This window comes from Ornithorhynchus anatinus, chromosome X2 (genome assembly GCF_004115215.2).
Source record: "Ornithorhynchus anatinus isolate Pmale09 chromosome X2, mOrnAna1.pri.v4, whole genome shotgun sequence".
Lineage (NCBI taxonomy): Eukaryota > Metazoa > Chordata > Mammalia > Monotremata > Ornithorhynchidae > Ornithorhynchus > Ornithorhynchus anatinus.
In genome coordinates, this window is record NC_041750.1 from 3,359,171 (window position 1) to 3,378,158 (window position 18,988).

The window sequence follows — 18,988 nt, forward strand, 5'->3', positions numbered from 1 at the left end:
ACAGGTGCCAGAATCAGAGCTACGAACGACAGAAGGCATCGCTTCAATCGGCTACCGCTCCAATCGCCAGACGGCCCCACACCTCCGGCACAACGCTCCGACCTTTCGGGCAGAGGGTCGGGAAGACGGGAAAAACGGGATGGGGGAATCTCGTGGCTCTGGGGACCTCGGAAAACCGCGGTCGATGGAAAGAGCAGTATCAAAAAATTAAGAAGGCCGGGAGCCCCACGTGGGACAGGGACTGAGTCCAACCTGATTAGCTGGTATCTACCCCGGCGCGTAGCACCCAGTAGACACCTAACAAGTACCATTAAAAAAAAATAGGGCAGTAGTTGTGGCCCTCACAGACCATTATTATTATTGGTGCTTAATTATAGCACCGACTTCCCCAGACGTGACCCTTGACTTTGATAGGCTTCGGGAAGGCCGTGACCGTTCCTCGAACCAAATGGATCAATGAATTAATCAAAAAAAAACCCAAAACACTCCCCACTGGAAGGTTTTTCGCATCTCGGCAACCGAGACCGGATAGGTGGTTTTTTGATTAAACCAGTGGTTTGAGGGCTGAGAAGTTATTCAAACGGCCCCACCTGCCTAGACCGATCCACCAATCAGTCAATCCATCGATGGCTTTTCCCAAACGCTTACCGCGCGAGGAGCCCTGAACTAAGCGCTCGGGAGAGTACGATGCCATGGAGTTGGTAGGCGAGGGCCCCCGCCCACAAGGAGCTTAGAGCCCACGGATCATTTCGCCTCATGGCCCCGGCCACAAGACAACACTCACCGCAAACGCCATCCTCCCTAAGGCTCTGATGTCGCTGACAAAATTAACGTTGAGCTCCTCGAGGGCAGGGTGGCACCTACCAACTCTATCGGACTCTCCCGGGCCTCGGGACGGCGCTCGGCCCGGAGACCGGAGGCTGCTGGAGGGCAGGGATCGTGACTTCTATCGTTCTCTTCCAAGCCTCGAGTTCACTGCTCTGCACACGGTGAGCGCTCAAGAAATACCGCTGACTGTATCCGTATGAGCGCCCGTCCGCCCTTCTGGACCGTCAGCTCGTTGTGGGCAGGGAATGCGTCCGGCTACTGTTCTACTGTCCTCTCCCAAACGCTTAGAGTTCAGTGCTCCGCACACAGTAAGTGGTCGACAAATGCCCTCCCCACCGCCCCGACTCGCTCCCTTTGCTCTACCCCCACCCCCCGCCCTATAGCACTCGTGTCTAGATGTACATGTTTAGGCTTTTAATTCTATTTATTCTTTATTAATGATGTGTATAGATCTATTATTCTATTTATTTAGAATGACGCTACGCCTGTTGACTTGTTTTGATGTCTGTCTCCCCCCTTCTAGACTGTGAGCCCGTTGTGGGCAGGGATCGTGTCCCTTTGTTGTTGAACCGTAGTTCCCGAGCGCTCAGTACAGTGCTCTGCACACAGTGAGCACTACGACCGAACGAATGAAACACGACCGACCGATCGGGTCTTCAAACTCTCCCCTGCTCTCCCTTGCAGTCGGCCCAACTCTATCGCATTCTCCCCGGCGTTCGGTCCAGTGCCCCGCCCGGGGCAGGCGCTCAGATCGATCCCGCCGCCCGGCCTCGGGGCGACCGCCCAGGGCCCGCGCTCCGTGCCACTCACCTCCCCCTGCGCCTGCGTCCGTGCCGCCTTCTGCTTCTCCTGTCCGCCGACGGCCGCCAGGCCCGAATCCGAGATCCTCACCGTGGTCGGGGTGGGGGCGGCCGCCCCGGGGCCGACCGGCTCCGGGGCCTTGCCCGCCTCTTTGCCGCCCGGGCCCCCGACGTCCGAGCCCGGAGGGGCCTGCGCGGCGGCCGGAGGGTACGGGGGGTAGGGGCCGGCCTCGTCCCCGCCCAGGGGCTCGTCCTGGACCACCAGGGTCCGGCCGTTCTCTTTGGTGTACGTGGCGAAGCGGATGTTCCGGTTGAGCGGGGGGACGAAGGGAGGCAGCGGCTTGGTCCTGTGGTCGGGGCCTGGGTCCCCTCCGGCGGCGGGCCCCTTCCAGGGCCCCCTGCTGACCTCGCCCCCGTCGCCCCCGTTGCTGTCCGCCTCGCCCCGCTCGCCCTTCAGCCTCTTGGTGGCCGGGTCGCAGGGGGCGTCTGGGCCGCTCTTCCTCCGCCTGCTGTCCTTGACCTCCACGCTCTCTCTCTTCTTCTTCCCTTTGGAGTGCTTGGCCGCTTTGAGGGCGCTCCCCTGACGGACAGATTCGGAGAGGTCAGGACACTGTAAGCTCCTCCCTTGAACGTATTTGTTAAGCACTTACGACGCTCTAATCGGTGGGGTGGAGACAAGCAAATCGGGCTGGACACCGACCCCTTGTCCCACTCGGGGCCCATTTTACAGAGGAGGTCACCGAGGCCGAGAAAAGGGGAGTGGACTTGTCCAAAACCACCCGGCGGACTCCTGGCGGGGCCGGGAATAGAACCCATGTCTCACGCCCAGGCCCGTGTTCTATCCACTAGGCTACGCTGCTTCCAGGCAGTAAGTTCCTTGTGGGCAGGCAGTGTGTCTGTTTACTGCTGGACTGTACTCTCCCGAGCGCTTAGTACAGTACTCTGCACAGAGGAAGCTCTCAGTAAATACTAGTGAATGATTGAGGGAACGACCACGCAGACGTCCCCCCGCGCCGGGGCTCTCTCGGCTGATTCCACAGAAGGGCGGACCCGGGCGGAGGGGCTGGTTTTTCAGGGCTGATTTAAATGGGAATAAAAAGAGGAGAAGAAGAAAAGGAGGGGAAAAAATAAGAGGCTTCTCAACTAAGCGGCGTTTGACCTCTCATCTGTACGGAAGCCATTTCTGGGCTGGCTCGTGTCTCTCTGAGGCGACGGCCCCCGGTGACCGGAAAAGGCCGGTCTGAGACACCCATATCTCCTCCCTTTCCGGTCCTGCTCTTGGGCCACTCCGAAAAGCAGTGAGGCCTAGTAGAAAAAGGCCGGGCCCGGGCGTCAGAAGGACCCGAGTTCTGATCCCAGCTCTGCCACTTATCCGCTGGGTGACCCTGGGCCAGTCACTGCACTTCTCTGCCCCTCAGTTCCCTTATCTGAAAAACGGGGATTATGAGCGGGAGCTCTTTCTGAGACAGGGACCGTGTCCAACCCGATTATCTTATATCTAACCTGGCGCTCAGAACAATATCTGGCACACAGTGAGCGCTTAAATATTGCAAGTATTATTACTCTTTCTGCTCGTTTCGGGCAGGGAACGTGACCGATTCTGTAGTACTCTCCTTAACGCTTAGTACTGTGCTCTGCACAGGGTAAGGGCTCAATATATACCATTGATTGCTTGGGGAAAGGCGTCCTGAGCTTCAGGGTTCCACGCCCACCCCGTCCCGCCCGGCAGTTTGCCCGCGAGGCAAGGTTTTGTGCCTGGAGGAAGGGGCGCGTCGTGCCCCAGCAGAGAAGACGGCCCCGACGCGATCGGAAGGAACGCTCTGCTGCTGCTGAGGAACCAAGACCCGAGCTGGGCATTTTCTGCGGGCCCGAGAGGTCACCCGCTGGATGGTCAATGGGTTGAAGGACCCACGCTGCGGAGTCATTCGGTCCATCGGATCGACGGAGCGCTTACGGTGCGCAGAGCACTGTACTAAACCCTCGGGAGAGTACAACAGAATAAGAGAACAGTCATATTCCTCGCCCAAAACAAGCTTCCGGTCTAGAGCCACGCGTGGCTCGCGGCCGGCGAGTCTCCAGGCGGGGCCCGGGGACCCGAGCACCCCAACTTTCCGACGTCCCCAGACGGCAGGGCCCGGAGGGGATGGCACGGCGCCGGGAGACCCGGATTCGAGGCCCGGCTCGGCTGCCGCCCAGTTGTGGGACCCCGGCCAAGTCACTCTGCCTCTCTGGGCCTCAGTTTCCCCATCTATAAAATGGGGGCGGGATCCCTCGGCTGCTGCCCCTTCTCCCGGGCGGGATGGGGACTCAGTCCGATGGGATCATCTCACATCAACCGCTCACGGGGGAAGTAATCAATAAATAGCATTATTATTACTGTCGCCGTAACGCTACCTCGTTCTGAGGCGTGGAGGAGTTGTCCATCAGCATCACGTGTATCAGCCTGGGATCCACTGACTTGATCTCGCCGGTCTGCGGTTTCGGGGGCCGGATGCCGGCGGGACGGAAGGGAACGAGAGGAAAAGAGAGGGAGAGGGAGAACATATTCAATCAATTTTCTCGCTCGTGGGAGAACACACCGACCTATCGCATCTCCGGGTCCCCTCTCTCCGGGGGGGGCTTTATGTGGAAAGACAAAATGGAAGTCGTCCATTCCTGCAGGTGAGACCCTCCCCAATAAGTCGGGCAGCCCCGAGGGGGCCCTGGGCCCGTTGTTCATCTGATTGTGCTCCCTCTTGCCCCCTCTTGTCCCTTTACTAGTCAACGATCACACTTCCCTGCTTCAAAGCCCTACTGAAAATTCACCTCTTCCAAGAGGCCTTCCCGGACTAAACCCCCCTTTTCCTCAGCTTCCCTTTCCTCCCCACTGCCCCAACTCGCTCCCTTCGCTACCCCATCCCTGCCCCACAGCTCCTGTGTACATACGTACATATCTATAATTCCATTTATTTACATTAATGTCCGTTCCCTTGTTTTGATGTGCGTATATCTATAATTCTATGGATTTCTATTGACGCTACTGATGCCCGTTTACTTGTTTTGATGTCTGTCTCCCCCCTTCTAGACTGTGAGCCCCTTGTGGGCAGGGACTGTCTCTCTGGCTGAATTATACTTTCCAAGCGCTAAGTACAGTGCTCTGCACCCAATAAGCGCTTCATAAATACGACAATGAATGATCATCAGTATAGCAATAAGTAATAATCAGTCAATCAATAATCAGTTAAGCTCCAACTGAGTCCCAACACAGTCATGGAGAAGCAGCGTGGCCTAGTGGATAGTGCGAACAGATAATATTAATAATACTAATAATGGTATTTGTTCAGTACTTCCTATGTGCCACGCACTGAGACGAGTTAATCGGATACAAGTTAATCAGGTTGGACCCAGTCCCTGCCCCACACGCGGCTCACCCCCTTAGCCTCCATCTTCTAGACGAGGGAACCGAGCCCCAGAGAAGTGAAGTGACTTGCCCCAGGTCACCCAGCAGACGGGTGGCGGAGTCGGGATTGGAACCCGGGCCCTTCCGACTCCCAGGCCGGGGCTCTAGCCGCTAAGCCCGCTGCTCTAGTCCAGGCCTCTCCGGACTAGAAAAGGAAAGCAGGGGCGTCTTCCCCCTAGGGGAGCGGGCGTCCCGGGCGGGTCCTCACCTCGGTCACAGACACGTCCATGAGCCGGGTGATGGGGTCCTGGCGGCTGACCACGCCGCCCAGCCAGCTCTCTTCGCCCTCCGGCTGGTAGACCTTCACCCTCTGGCCTTGAACGCTGTAGGGACCTAGAGGAAAGACCGGTCAACGGAAGACAGCGACGGTCACCCGGGCCCCGAGCCACGGAAACCGCGGCCGGGGGCCGAACTTCCGGGCTCCTGGCTCAGGGAGGGGAGGCGGGCGGCAAGGCGGGACAGAGGCCCCTGACGTTCTTCACGGATTCCCCCGGCCCGATGAGGTCTTTGGGATTCCCCGAACGCTCTGGTGGCCACAGTCCTAACTATCTGGAGGGCCAGGGAGGCCTTCCTGACCACGAAGGTGTCCCCCGCGGGGTCCGCCCTGGGCGGCAGAACCCTCAGCGGGCTCCGTCTCTGACTGACGGGCTCCGTCTCTGGGGGCGGGGAGGATCGGGGTGCCGGCGGGAGCTAGAGGACCGTTTCCGGCTACGGCGGCGAGACCCGGTGGACCGGTGAGCCGGCCAGACCGGAGAGCCCAGCCGCCGTGAGGCGACTTTGAACGGGTCGGGCTCTTTCGGCAGACGCCCCATGAGCTGAGGTGAAGTGGAAGGCTCTCTCCTCCCCATTCTCCAGGTGAGGCGACGGAAGCCCGGAGAGGGGAAGCGACCGACCCCAGACCCTCGGACTCCAAGCCCCGGACCCCCGTTCTCCCGACAGGAGGGAGGCGGAGACGGACTGGGCGTCTCTGACGTTCGGGGTGGCTCTCCGGCGCCGAGTCTCCGTCCAAGAAGGGGCTGGAGGTCAGGCGGGGAGGGAGGGGAGCAGAAGCTGCCAGGGAGAGGCTTCGGGGAGGGCAGACATCAGGGGGCACGGGGACAGGGAGGGCGGTCAGGGAGGACTCCGTCCTTCCTCCCGGGAGCGTCCCCGGGCTGAGCTACGGAACGCGGGAAGGCCGGGCCGAACCGAAGCGGCGTGGGCCCGGCCGCGGGGGGCGGGGGGAGGGTCTCACCTCTACTGAAGATCTCCTGCAGCTTCTGGTCGCTGATGAGCGCGTTGACCGTCTCTCTGAGCGCCGCCTGCTCCAGGAGAATCTGGTTCTGGCTCTCCGTCCCCATCTGATGATAAGAATAATAACTGTGGTTTTTGGTAAGCGCTTATTATGTGCCAGGCACCGTACTAAGCGCCGGGCTGGATACAAGCAAGTCAGGTGGGACACAGTCCCTGCCCCGACTGGGGCTCACAGTCTTCACCCCCATTTTACAGAGGAGGCCCAGACGAGAGAAGCGACCTGCCCAAGGTGACCCAGCGGAGAAGCGGCGGAGCCGGAATTAGAACCCGGGTCCTTCTGACCCCCACGAGGCCACGCTGCTTCTCTCTCTCTAAAATACACCCGCACCCACACCTCCGACACCCCTCCCAGCCCTCCCGCCGCACGGGATGGATGCCCGGCACCCATTTCCACAGAACCGGGCCGTACCTGGAACAGACGCAGCCCACTGGCATCCGACAGGAACCTAAGCTCTCGATCGAGAAGGAATTCCACCGGAACCACCGAACCCAGACCCAGCTTATCCACCAAAGGGGTGAAGGTCTGAGGAGAAGAGCGGCCAAGAAAAGGATAAGATAACCGTGGTGTTTACTAAACTTGCTTTTATCTTAAACGGTATCTGTCGTGGGCTTACTCTGTGCCAGACACCGTACGAAGCGCTGGAGTGGCTACCGGTTAATCGGGTCGGACACGGTCCCTGTCCCATCTGGGGGTCATTTTACAGAAAAGGTATCCGAGACCCAGAGACGCGGAGTGACTTGCCCGAGGCCACGCAGCAGAGAAGCGGTGGAGCCGGGATTCGAACCCGCTAAGCCAGGCCGCTTCTCTCGTTTTGGGCGGGGACCGTGTCTGCTAAATCTGCTGTTCTGTACCGTCCCAAGCGCCTAGTACAGTGCTGCGCACAGAGCAAGCATTTAATAGATACCACTGTTTGACCGATACGCCAGGGACTGTACTAAGCGCCCGGGTAGATACGACCTAATCGGGTGGGACACAGTCCCGTTCCACTTGGGACTCACAGCCTGAATCCCCATTTTACAGATGAGGGAACAGTGGCCCGGAGAGGTCAAGTGCCTTGCCCGGGGTCACCCAGCAGACGTGCGGCGGAGCCAGGACGAGAACCCAGGTTCTCCGACTCCCAGGCCCGGGCTCTACCCACTAGGCCACGCTGCTTCCCAAGAAGAGAAGAAGGAAAACCACAAAACAAGCTCCCAAGGCTTAGGATGGATTGGACCCAGCTAGAAATTATCAATTACAAATCATTCATTTATAGTCATATCGGTCTTCCCCGCTGGTCTGGAAGCTCAATGGGGGGAGAGGGTGGGCCTCTATCGATTAGTAATAATAATTAATAGTAATAACGGTATCTGTTAAGCGCTTACTATACGCTGAGCGTTGCTCTAAGCGCCGGGGGTAGATACAAGGTAATCAGGTGGGACACGGTCCCTGTCCCCGTTCTCTTGGGTCGGACTCTCCCAAACGCACAGTACAGTGCTCTGCACGCAGCAATCGCTCAATAAATACGCTTGATTGATTGACTGGTTGAAGGGGAGCAGCTTGGGGCGGCATATCTTTGAGAGGGGGAGCCCCCAAATTTGGGGACCCACTGTTTGAGCACCGGTGACATTCCCGGATATTCCAGCACGGCCTAGTGGATCGAGCCCGGGGCCTGGGAGTCGGAAGGACCTGGGTTCTCATCCCGGCTCCGCCGCCTGCCTGCTGGGTGACCTTGGGCCGGTCACGCTTCACTTCTCTGGGCCTCAGTTCCCTCGTCTGTAAAATGGGGATGAAGAACGACAGCCCCGTGTGGGACGGGGCTCGCGTCCGACGTGATTAAGCTGTAGCTAACCCAGCGCGTAGAACAGTGCCCGGCACAGAGTGAGCGCTTAACAAATACCGTGATGAACAAAAACAGGGTCAGGGAGGTGGCGGAGCCGGCTCGAGCCCCCTCGGGCTTCTGCTCAAGCCTCACTAAGGGGGGCTGGGGGATGAAAGCTGCCGGGACCACCCCCCGCCCTCGCTACTCACCAGGGCGGGCCACTGGGGGATGGAGACCCTCGTCCCCTGCAGCAGGAAGGGGTCTTTCCGGGGGACCCAGACCAAGGAGCCCTCCAGCAGCAGGACGATCACCTCTTCGGCGTGGACCTTCACCCAGGAGTGCTGCTTCCAGTTGCAACCGTCGAACTCCACGAAGATCTGCGCGAGACACCGGATCCAAAGGGGCTTCAGGCGGCGAGACCCCACCTGGCGTTGCCCCCCGTTCCTCTCCCTCAACACACACACACACACACACACCCCTTCTTCTTATTATTATAATAGTTATATTAGTTAAGCATTTACTACGTGCCAGGCACCGTATTAAGCGCTGGGGTAGATACAACCGTATCGGGTTGGGCACAGTCCCTGTCCCACACGGGAGTCACAGTCTTCGCCACCATTTTACAGATGAGGGAACGGTGGCCCAGAGAAGTGAAGCGACTGGCTCAAGGTCACACGGCAGACAAGTGGAGGAGCCGGGAGTAGAACGCGGGTCCCGCTGACTCCCAGGCCCGGGCCCTAGCCACTAGGCCACGCTGCTTCTCTGCATTTCTTCATACTTAATAAGAACGACGATGATAACGACGATAACTACGAGGTACCCGTTACGCACTTCCTACGTGCCAGGCGCTGTATTAAGCACCGGGGTAGATACGAGCTGATGGGGTTGGATACAGTCCCTGTCTCACGCTGGGCTCCCAGTCGCCACCCCTAGTTTCCAGATGAGGCCCAGAGAAGCCAAGAGACTCGAGGCAGGATTAGAACCCGGGTCCTTCTGACTCCCAGGGCCGGCTGAATGAATTTCCGGCCTCCCTCCCGATGGCTTGGCAGCCTTGGCAACCAAAGCATGGGGCCAGAGAGGGGCTTCGAAAGCCCCCAGGGGGTAAATCAGGGAAGGCGAGACCCGGCCCCTCTGGCCGCATCGGTTCTGACGGCCCGGCCCGGGACGGACGGGCCACAGCTCTCAGCGGCTCGTCAGCCGCCTTACCAACGTCCGTCCACCCAGCCGGACCAGGTTCTGACACTGTGGCTAAAGGAGTTCTGCTCGCCCTGTCTATCTGCACCTCGTATCTATCCCGGCGCTTAGCACGGTGACTGGCACACGGTAAGCGCTTAACAAAGACCACTCAAAAAATAAAAAATAAAATCCCCCCAGGGTTGGGCATGGAGGTTCTCCCCTAGGGCACGCCAGGGGTCCGGTCTGGCCCTCCCACGGACGGGCACGGGGGCCGGCCCAACGTAGCGCCTCCCCCATACCCGAGACACAAACAGGGCATGCCCCTTCACCGGCTCTTCACTAACCGCCAGTCGAGACGGGGCTCCTCATTTCCACCCCGCTCACCGGAGGGTGTCTCAGAATAACACTGATAAAAATCAAATAATCACGGTACTTGTTAAGCGCTTACTACGCGCCAAGCGCTGCTCTGCAACCACTGCACCACGTTAATACAGTCTCTCATCCCCTCCCGCCCGGTGACCGCATCAGCCTCCTCGCTGACCTCCCAAGCCTCCCGTCTCTCCCGGCTCCAGGCCGTATTTGGCTCTGCTGCCCGGATCAATTTTCTACCAAAACGTTCAGGACGCGTCTCTCCACTCCTCAAGAAACGCCGGCGGTTGCCCACCCACCTCCATATCAGACAAAACCTCCTCACCCTTGGCTTTAAAAAGCCCCACTTTTCCTCATCTCCCACTCCCTTCTGAGCCGCCCTGACTTGCTCCCTTGGCGACTGCCCAGGGTGAGACAGCAGGCGGGTGACGGCGCCGGGATTAGAACCCAGGTCCTTCTGATTCCCAGGCCCGGGCTCCGACCGCCAAGTCGCCACTGCCCCCGGGACGGGGCGGGGAACTGTGTGTTTTCGCCCTTTGCGCCCGGGGTTTTGGAAATACTGGTCGATCCCTCCGGAAACTGGTTGGGTCAGTTCTGCCTGGGGACGGACAGACTCGAGGGAGGGAGTGTTGGCCGCACACAGGGGAGCTGACCCAATGGCTGGCTTTTCCCGGGCGGCTCCACCCCGGAGGGCCGGACAGGACGCTCGGGACTGGTGGCGCGACGCGTGGGGGTGGTCCCGCGGGCCCCTCGCCAGCCCGGCCCGGGGCACCGGCCCCCGTCTCGGCTCCGGGAGGGACCGTCACCCAACTGGAAGCCGCCCCTCGCCCCCGACATTTCTCCGATCCCCCTCCCCTCCATAAAACCGGTTGGACGCATTTCAATAGCGGGAACTGGAAGAAGGGGCCGGTCGCAGTTCTGCGAGTTGGTTTGGAAAAGAAAAAAGAAAAGAAGTCGAAGGCGGATAAATTACAAAACTTCTGCCAGGCTGATGAAAAAGGTCTTACTTGCCACCCAGCCGGCCCTGACCACTCCGGTGTGGGTGTCTATGTGTGGTGGGCGGGCTATTCGCTCTGCCTAGTCTTTTGTGGCATTTCTTAAGCGACGTACTGTGTGCCAACCACCGTCCTAAGCGCCGGGGTAGATACGAGATAATAATAGTACTTGTGGCATTTGTTAAACGCTTACTGTGTGCCAGGCCCCGGACTAAACGTTAGGATGGATACAAGCAGATGGGGGTGGGACACCGGCCCCCGTGGATGAGGAAGGAATGGTATTTACTGAGCACCTACTGGGTGCAAAACACTGTTCTGAGCCCTCGCGAGTGAAGGAGACAAAAGCTGAATTGGGAGGCTGAGGGAGCTGGGACTTTTCTTTTTTTCCTTCAACCAGGCCAAGGGAGTTAAGGGCCACACCAGGTGCTGATGATGTGCTAAGCACTCCGCTGAGTGCCGAGGGAGAGGTGATCGGATCGCCCCGGGGGGGGGGGGGGGGGGGGGGGGGCAAATTTACGCTACGTTCTCCCAAACTGGGTTTAGTAATAACAAAAACCAATAACAACATCTTCATTTGTTACGGGCAAGTTTACACACTGCATTCTCCTTAGCTGGATTTTAAAACAATAAGAATAATAATGCAAATACTAAATGCCAAGCACTGTTCTAGGCGGTAAGGTAGATACAAGTTAAGCAAGTTGGACAAAAATCCCTGTCATTCAATCAATCGGATTTATTGGGCGCTTACTGCGGGGCTCGCGTTAATCCCCCGTTTTGCAGATGAGGGAACTGAGGCCCAGAGAAGAGACTGGCCCAAGGTCACCCGGCAGACAAGTGGGAGAGCCAGGATGAGAAGCCAGGTCCTTCCGCCCGGGCTCTAGCCACGGAGCTGCTCTGCTTCAGGGCACCGATCCCTCTCGTTATAATGATAATTCTGGTATTTGTTAAGTGCTTCCCACGTGCCAGGCCCCGTTCTAAGCGCTGGGGTAGATACAGGCAAACCGGGTTCGACAGAGACCGTCCCTGTCCCATATCAGGCCGAGAGTCTCGATCTCCATCGCACCGATGAGGCGCGGAGAAGGGAAGTGACTCGCCCAGGGCCACCGGGCAGCCAAGCGGCGGAGCCGGGATTAGAACCCATGACCTTTTGACTCCCAGGCCCGTGCTCTATCCACTTTGCCACGTGGCTTCCCCTCTCTAACCCCCGGCCTAGGCCGCACACGTTTGCGAAATTCCCCGTCTTCCCCTATTCCCTTTAGAGACGCAGCGTGGCGGCGCAGTGGATAGACCCCGGGCCCGGGGTTCAAATCCCGGCTCCGCCACCTGTCCGCTGGGGGGGGGGGGATCTTGGGCAAGCCACTTCTCCGTGGAAAGAGCCCGGGCCTGGGAGTCAGAGGTCGTGGGTTCTAATCCCGGCTCCGCCGCTGATCAGCTGGGTGACCTGGGGCAAGTCGCTTCACTTCTCTGAGCCGGATACCTCCGACGCTTAGTACGGTCCCTGGCACACGGTCAGGCGCTTAACAAATATCATAATCGCTATTATTAAAATGGGGATGAAGACCGTGAGCCCCACGTGGGACAACCTGATTCCCCCGTAAACCCCCCCAGCGCTTAGAAGGGTGCTTGGCACAGAGTAAGCACTTAAATACCATCGTCGTCATCATCATTACTATTCTCCGGGCCTCGGTTCCCTCGTCTGCAAAAGGGGGATCGTCGGTCGAGACCGTGAGCCCCACACGGGGCAGGGACCGTGTCCATCCCGACCCGCCCGTATCCTCCCCGGCGCTCGGCACAGTGCCCGGCACGGCGTAGGCGCTTAGCAAATACCACCGCCGGGCCGCGGGACGAGCCCGGATGGCCCGAGACCGAGCAGCCCGTCCAGGTCCCCCGGCCCCCTCGGGCTTGCCCTAATCACAAAACCGGCCTATTCCCCGGACGCCGGAGTTGTCCACCTCCGCTCTCGAAATAGAAATCCGAAATACTTCCTGGTGGGCGTGAGGGGGAGGACAGACGCGGCCGGGGCCGGATCCCACCGGTGCTCACTGGCCTCGGGACGGTAAGCTCGTCGCGGGCAGGGAACGTGTCCGTCTAACCGCCGCGCTTTCCTCTCCCCGGCGCCCCGCTCGCGGTAAGCGCTCGGTAAGTACGACCCGACGCCTGGACCGGGAAAGCGTCGAACGAGGCCCCGGGTGCGCGCGTCGATCTGGGAGGAAAGAGGGAAAAGCAAGCCCCTCGAGCCCGGGAGCTCGCGGCGGACAGGGAGCGCGTCTCTTCACGGACGGGTCGGACCTTCCCCGGGCGCTCAGCACGGTGTTCAGTAAATACGACCGGACCCCCACCGGGTCCCCCTCCTTGGCCGTCGGGCCCCGCCTGGCTTCCCTGAAGTGAACCCCCGGAGGAACGGACCCCCACCAAAGCCGCCCGGGCCCCGGGCGACGGACCGGGAGGGCCGAGACGAGACGGGCCGGGGAGGCCGCGGCCGACGCCGACACCGACGCCGGTCCAAGGGGGAGGCGCCGAGCGGACGTGCCCGCGACTGGCATCGCCCCACGGGCCCGGCACACCCAAACAAACGCGCGCTCTCTCGCACGGTCCTCTCTCTGAAGTTTACCCGACGAGTCCCCCCGGCCCCCTGCCCGCCCCCCAACCCCGGGCCCGGGGGAGTCCGGGTTGTAAACTCTGCTCCGCCAGAGAGGGGCCCTGGAGCCCCAGCCCGTCTTCGCACCCACGGAGGAGGAGAAGGGGGGGGGGGGGAGGAGGAGCAGAAGAGGAGGAGGAAGGGGAGGAAGAGAAGGGGAAGAGGAGGAGAAGAGGAGGAGAAGAAGGGGAGGAAGAGAAGAGGAGGAGAAGAGGAGGAGGAGGAGAGGGGAGGAGGGGAGGAGAGGAGGAGGAGAAAAGGGAGAAGAGGAAGAGGGGAAAGGGGAGAAGAGGGGGAGGAAGGGGAGGAGGGAAAGGGGAAAGAGGAGGAGGAGAGGAGGAAGGGGAGAAGGAGGAGGGGAAAAGGGAGAAGAGCTACCCCAGCGCTTAGAACAGTGCTCTGCACATAGGAAGCGCTTAACAAATACCAACATTATTATTATTATTAGAAGAGGAGAAGAGCAGCAGGAGGAGGAGGAAGGGGAGGAGAAGGAGGAGGAGAAAAGGGAGAAGAGGAGGAGGGGAGGAGGAGGAAGGGGAGGAGGAGGAAGGGGAGGAGGAGGAGGATAGGGAGGATGGGGAGGAGGAGGACCAGGCCGAGGACGACGAGGAGGAGGAGGAGGAGGAGGAGGGGGCAGCTGTTGCTGTCACCCAGAAAGCCAAAGGGGGGAGGGAAGGAAGGGGGCGGGGAACGAGGGGGAGGGCAGGGGGTGGGGGAGCACCCAGACGCACGGACAGAGACACACACAGGGGTGTGGAGGAGGTCGGCGCAGGAAGGCTCCGCGCCCCCCCCCCCCCCGCGGAACCGGGACCCCCCGGACCCCCCTGGGGGGGGGGGAGACAGGGAGGCCTCTGTGTGTGTGTGTGTGTGTGTGTCGGCGTGGGGGAGGGGGAGGAGGCCCCGCCCGCCCCTCCCCCGCACAAAGGCCCCCGGGGAGGGGGAGGGGCGGGGGCGCCCCCCACCCCCGTGTGTGTGTGTGTGTGTGTGTGTGTGCGCGCGCGCGCGGCCGAGGGGGGGCAGGGGGGAGGGGGAGGGGGAGGGGAGGGAGTGACTCACCGCCAGGTCCTGGGGCACCGCCCCGCTCATGGCCCGCACCGTCCCGGCCCGCCAGGCCCGGCTGCGCAGCGGCGACCCCCCGGGCCCGCACGGCCCCGCTCCCCCCGGGCCCCCCGGGCCCCCGCGCCCCCCGGCCCCGCCGGCCCCGCCGGCCCCGCCGCCTCCTCGAACAGCAGCAGCAGCCGCTTCCCCACCGGGGAGGCCGCCGCGTCCGCCATGGCCGGGACACGACGCCGCCCCCGACGCGCCCCGCCCCAACGCCGGAGCCCCGGAACCGACGCCGCCCCGAACACCCGGACACCGCCAGGCCCCAGCCCGGGCCCGGGCCTCCGCCGCCGCCTCCTCCTCCGCCTCCTCCTCCCGCCGCCGCCGCCGCCGCCCCCGGGCCGCCCTCCTTCCTTTCCCTCCCTCCCCGCCTCCCCGCCGCCGCCGCCGCCGCCGCCGCCACCGCCGCGCAGCACCGCGCCACAGCGCCCCCCCGCGGCCGGGACGGGCCCCGCGCCGCCGCCAGCGCCCCCCCGCGGCCGGACCCCACGCCCGCCGACCTCCGCCCACGGCGCCCCCCGCGGCCCGGAGGGGAACGGCCGCCCGGGCCCCCCACCCCCTTCCTCTCCTGCAGCGCCCCCCGCGGCCCGGAGGGGAACTACAGCTCGGGCCCGGGCCCCGCCCCCCTCGCGCTCCTACTGCGCCCCACCCTTCTTCTCCTCCAGCGCCCCCCGCGGCCCGGAGGGGAACTACAGCGCGGGCCCGGGCTCCGCCCCCCTCGCGCTCCTCCAGCGCCCCCCCGGGACCCGGAGGGGGAACTGCGGCTTGGGCCCGGCTCCTCCTCGCTCTCCTCCAGCGCCCCCCGGCGACCCGGAGGGGAACTACAGCTGGGGCCCGGGCCCCAGCGCCCCCCAGCGCCCCCCGCAGCCCCAACTACGCCCTCCCCGTCGCTCCCTTACAGCACCCCCTCGCGGCCCAGACGGGAACTACAGCTTGGGCCCGGGCCCCGCCCCCTAGCGCGCTCCTACAGCGCCTCCCGCGGCCCGGAGGGGAACTGCAGCCCACAGAATCTCCCCCGTTTCCTTCTTCCGATTTCCCCTTGGGGCAAAGGGTTGGGGCTCCCCTGGTGGGTGGCGATCTCCTGGGAGGCCGCCACCCCCTCCCCCCCAGCAGGAGAGCCGATTCTGCTACCTCAGTCCCAGGACCCCGGCCCAACCCCCTTAAATCTCTTTCTGAGCGAGGGAGGAGGAGGGAGGCAGGAACCAAGTGCAGAGGCCAAAGAAAGGGCCCAACTCTTTATTTTTTTTTCCAGCTCCTCTCCCTGAAACTTCCATTCAAACCCTCCCTTCCCATTGGCCCCTAAGGCCTACCACTTTCTTCTTTCCCATTGGCCCCACCGAACGATTCCCTTCCCTTCTCAGAGACCCAATGGCCAACCTCTTTGTTTCCTAATTGATCCGTGTCCCGGGGACCGTGATCCCTCCTTCCCCGTAGACCGACAGTCCACTTAGCGTGAACCCGGCACCTCGGTGCTCGTTTCCCGCATTAGTGCCTGGCAACGATCCCCGCTGGGAAATGTCGACTCTTCTTCGGGGCAACGCCTCACGGAGAGACCTCTCTTTGGGGGTAACTTGCACGGTCTTGACAACCCCTCCTTGGAGCCAAGGAGCTCTAAAAGAAGGATTTCCTCCTCTCGGGCCTGTCACTTGTGTCCGAGGGGAAGAGCCACGCGGGGGGGGGAGGGAAGAATCACGGCGCAGGACGACGTTTCCCTGGGTCACGGAAGTCGGCCCTCCGCTCTGGCTCGACGTAGAGCCCGGCCCAGACCCCATCTCGGTCCGTCGACCGATGGCGTTTATCGAGCGCTTACTCCGTGCAGAGCGCTGGACTGAGGACTCGGGAGAGGACGATGCAATTTAGGAGGGGCGGATGACCATTCTGGCAGCTGTGGCGGGAAATTCCTCAGCCTCGCGCGGTCATTTCCGGGCTGGGATGGGAAGTCCGAGCCGCTTGCTCCCCTTCGAAGAGGCATCTCGGTGCCACCGAGGCCGCCCCGTTTGCTGGGGACAAGGCTGACCGGCGGATGAGGCTGGCGAGGCTCTAGCCCTAGGAGGCCCCTACGGTCAATCCCTTTAGCTGCAAAGTTTCGATAAGATGCCCAAAAGAAAAGCCCCGTTGAGAGCACACCCACCCCATTTCTTTTTTCTTTAAGGGATCTGTTAAGCGCTTACTACGCGCCAGGCACCGTACCGAGCCCTGGAATAGGTGATGCATACGGCAGTCGGGTCGGACGCTGTCCGTTTCTCCCACGGGGCTCGCCGTCTTCATCCCCATTTTACAGATGAGGGAGGCCCGGAGAAGTGGACTGGCCCAAGGTCACCCGGCAGACTATTGGGGGAGCCAGGTCTTTCCGACTCCCGGCCCCGCGCTCTATCCACTAGGCCACCCTTCTCGCCCGTTGTGAAATCCTGGAAAGCAGACACCGTTCCCTTTGGCCGACCCTTTTGGCCGTCCCGGCCTTTAGCCCTCTGGGAAGACCCAGTGCCAGAGCAGGATGGGTTTGCGAGGGGGAGATCGGTCCGGGCCACACTAGCAGAGGGGAGGAAATGAGAAAAAAGAAATATTTGTGTTCTGAAAATGTCACAGAGGGGGTCAGAAAAGATCCAAGGCCTGCCTGGAAATTAGGGCAGGTATGGAAATCCCTCCGTAATCGGACCCTGGGTTGAAGCTTCAGGTCCACCCCAAGAAGGTTTTCCCGTCTCGAGGGATTCTTCCATGACTTACACGGTGGAGCGTCTTTATGAACTGGCGGCTAGGGCAGCTAAAAACGGAGTCTCCACGAAGCGCCCCCCGAAGCAGCTCGGCTTAGCGGAAAGAGCCCGGGCCTGGGAGTCGCAGGACCTGGGTTCTAATCCCGGCTCTGCCACTTACCTGCTGTGTGACTTCGGGCAGGACACTGCCTTTCTTAGTGCTGCAGTTTCCTCAACTGCAAAAGGGGGATTCACGCCTATTCCCTCCTACCTGGCCCCGTGAGCCCCAGGTGGGATAAAGGACCGTGCCCAACCCGATAACCATCTATTTATTCCAGTGTTTAGAACAGTGCTTGGCACCTAGTAAGTGATTTAACCCACGCCACGCTAATTAATTATCCCTCAGCCCTGGATCCACAGAGACCGGTCTCCATGCCAAGATGTAGGGAGGAGTCATTGGCTCGGGATTCCTCCTCAGCAGCCGGGAGCCTCGGGAATGTGGGAATGATACCGAGGGTGACAGAGTTCGATCCTTAAAAGCTGTGACGGCCGTAGCCCGGTCGGAATCCGGACTTGCGGAAAGGGGACGCGTGTCCCCGTTCTGTCGTACCGCGCTCTCCCAAACGCTCGGTACGGTGCTCCGCGCATAGTACGCACTCGATCACTACCCTTGATCGAGAGCCCTGCGGTTTCACTCTAAGGAAGTAGAAATAATCAGCCAGGTGCTTATTGTTATTAAAAACAGTAAGTGGTAGGGTCAGCTCACTTTGGACAGGGAACGTCTGCCAACTCTGGGGGACTGAATTCTCCCAGTCGCTCGGTACGGTGCTCTGCACGTAGTAGATGCTCAAAAATGACCATCGACTGATTTGTTAAGCACTAAGTGCCGAGCACTGGAGTATTAATAATAACGATGGCATTTGTTAAGCGCTATGTGCCGAGCACTGTTCTAAGCGCTGAGCACTGGGTAGAGACAAGATACACGGTGCTCGCAATCAAAGCAGGAGGGAGAACAGGTGTTCAGGCCCAGCCCAACCCGTAACGACCAACAGCAGCATCCCTTTCGGCCTAGGCCGGAAGCCCGTCGTGGGCAGGGAACGTGTCCCACCGCCCCACCGCCCGCCCCAACTCTGTGGTGTCGTACTCTCCCAAGGACCCAGTACAGTGCTCTGCACAGAGTGAGCGCTCAACGGATGGCATCGGCCGACGGCCCAATACGTGATCGAAAGCTTTCACGCCTGCTCCGGCAGGAAAACGACCACCACCCCACGTTGGGGGCTAGCTGGGGTGGGTTTAAAAAAGCAAAACAGAAAGACGACGACAGGGCAGCCGGGGAACTTCAATACGGGGATTCAGTGTTTGATTCCCGTAGGGCTCCTCTTGGGTAGGGGAAGCCACTACCAACTCTGTTGTATTGAATTGTAGTTCCCAAGCCTTTAGTTCGGTGCTCTGCACACAGGAAGCGCTCAATAAATACGACCGAACTCTTCCAAGCATTTTGTACAGCGCTCCGCACGCGGTAAGCGCTCAATAAATACGACTGAACGAACTCTTCCAAGCGTTTCGTACAGCGCTCCGCGCGCGGGAAGCGCTCGACAAACACCGTCGATTGAGGGAGTGATAAAATCCACCCCCACAGCGTGATGATTATTCCCCCCGTCCCTGCCGGCTCTCGTATATTCGTGGCGGGGAATCTCTTAGTCGCCTAAGAATACGACCGATTGAACGGATGACGGGCGGGCCTTGGAAGCCCCATCTTGGGTCGAAGGGTCTGGTCTCGAATGACCTCCGCCTATCAAGATAGAGTCGCGACCTAACCTATCAGAACGGAGGCAGAACCCTCCAGCCAGGCCCCCCAACGCC

General features: G+C 61.0%; 1 protein-coding gene across 1 annotated transcript in view; it reads right to left on the reverse strand.

Moving 5' to 3' along the window:
- Positions 1–14,646, reverse strand: part of KDM3B (lysine demethylase 3B) — a 37,619-nt gene extending 22,973 nt beyond the window's left edge. Inside the window, 8 exon segments of the mRNA XM_029052830.2 lie at positions 1,639–2,208; positions 4,023–4,100; positions 5,276–5,400; positions 6,299–6,404; positions 6,767–6,880; positions 8,366–8,533; positions 14,391–14,506; positions 14,509–14,646. Coding sequence (XP_028908663.1) covers positions 1,639–2,208; positions 4,023–4,100; positions 5,276–5,400; positions 6,299–6,404; positions 6,767–6,880; positions 8,366–8,533; positions 14,391–14,506; positions 14,509–14,608 — 1,377 coding nt within the window. The 5' untranslated portion in view covers positions 14,609–14,646.
- Positions 14,647–18,988: the final 4,342 nt, after the last annotated feature.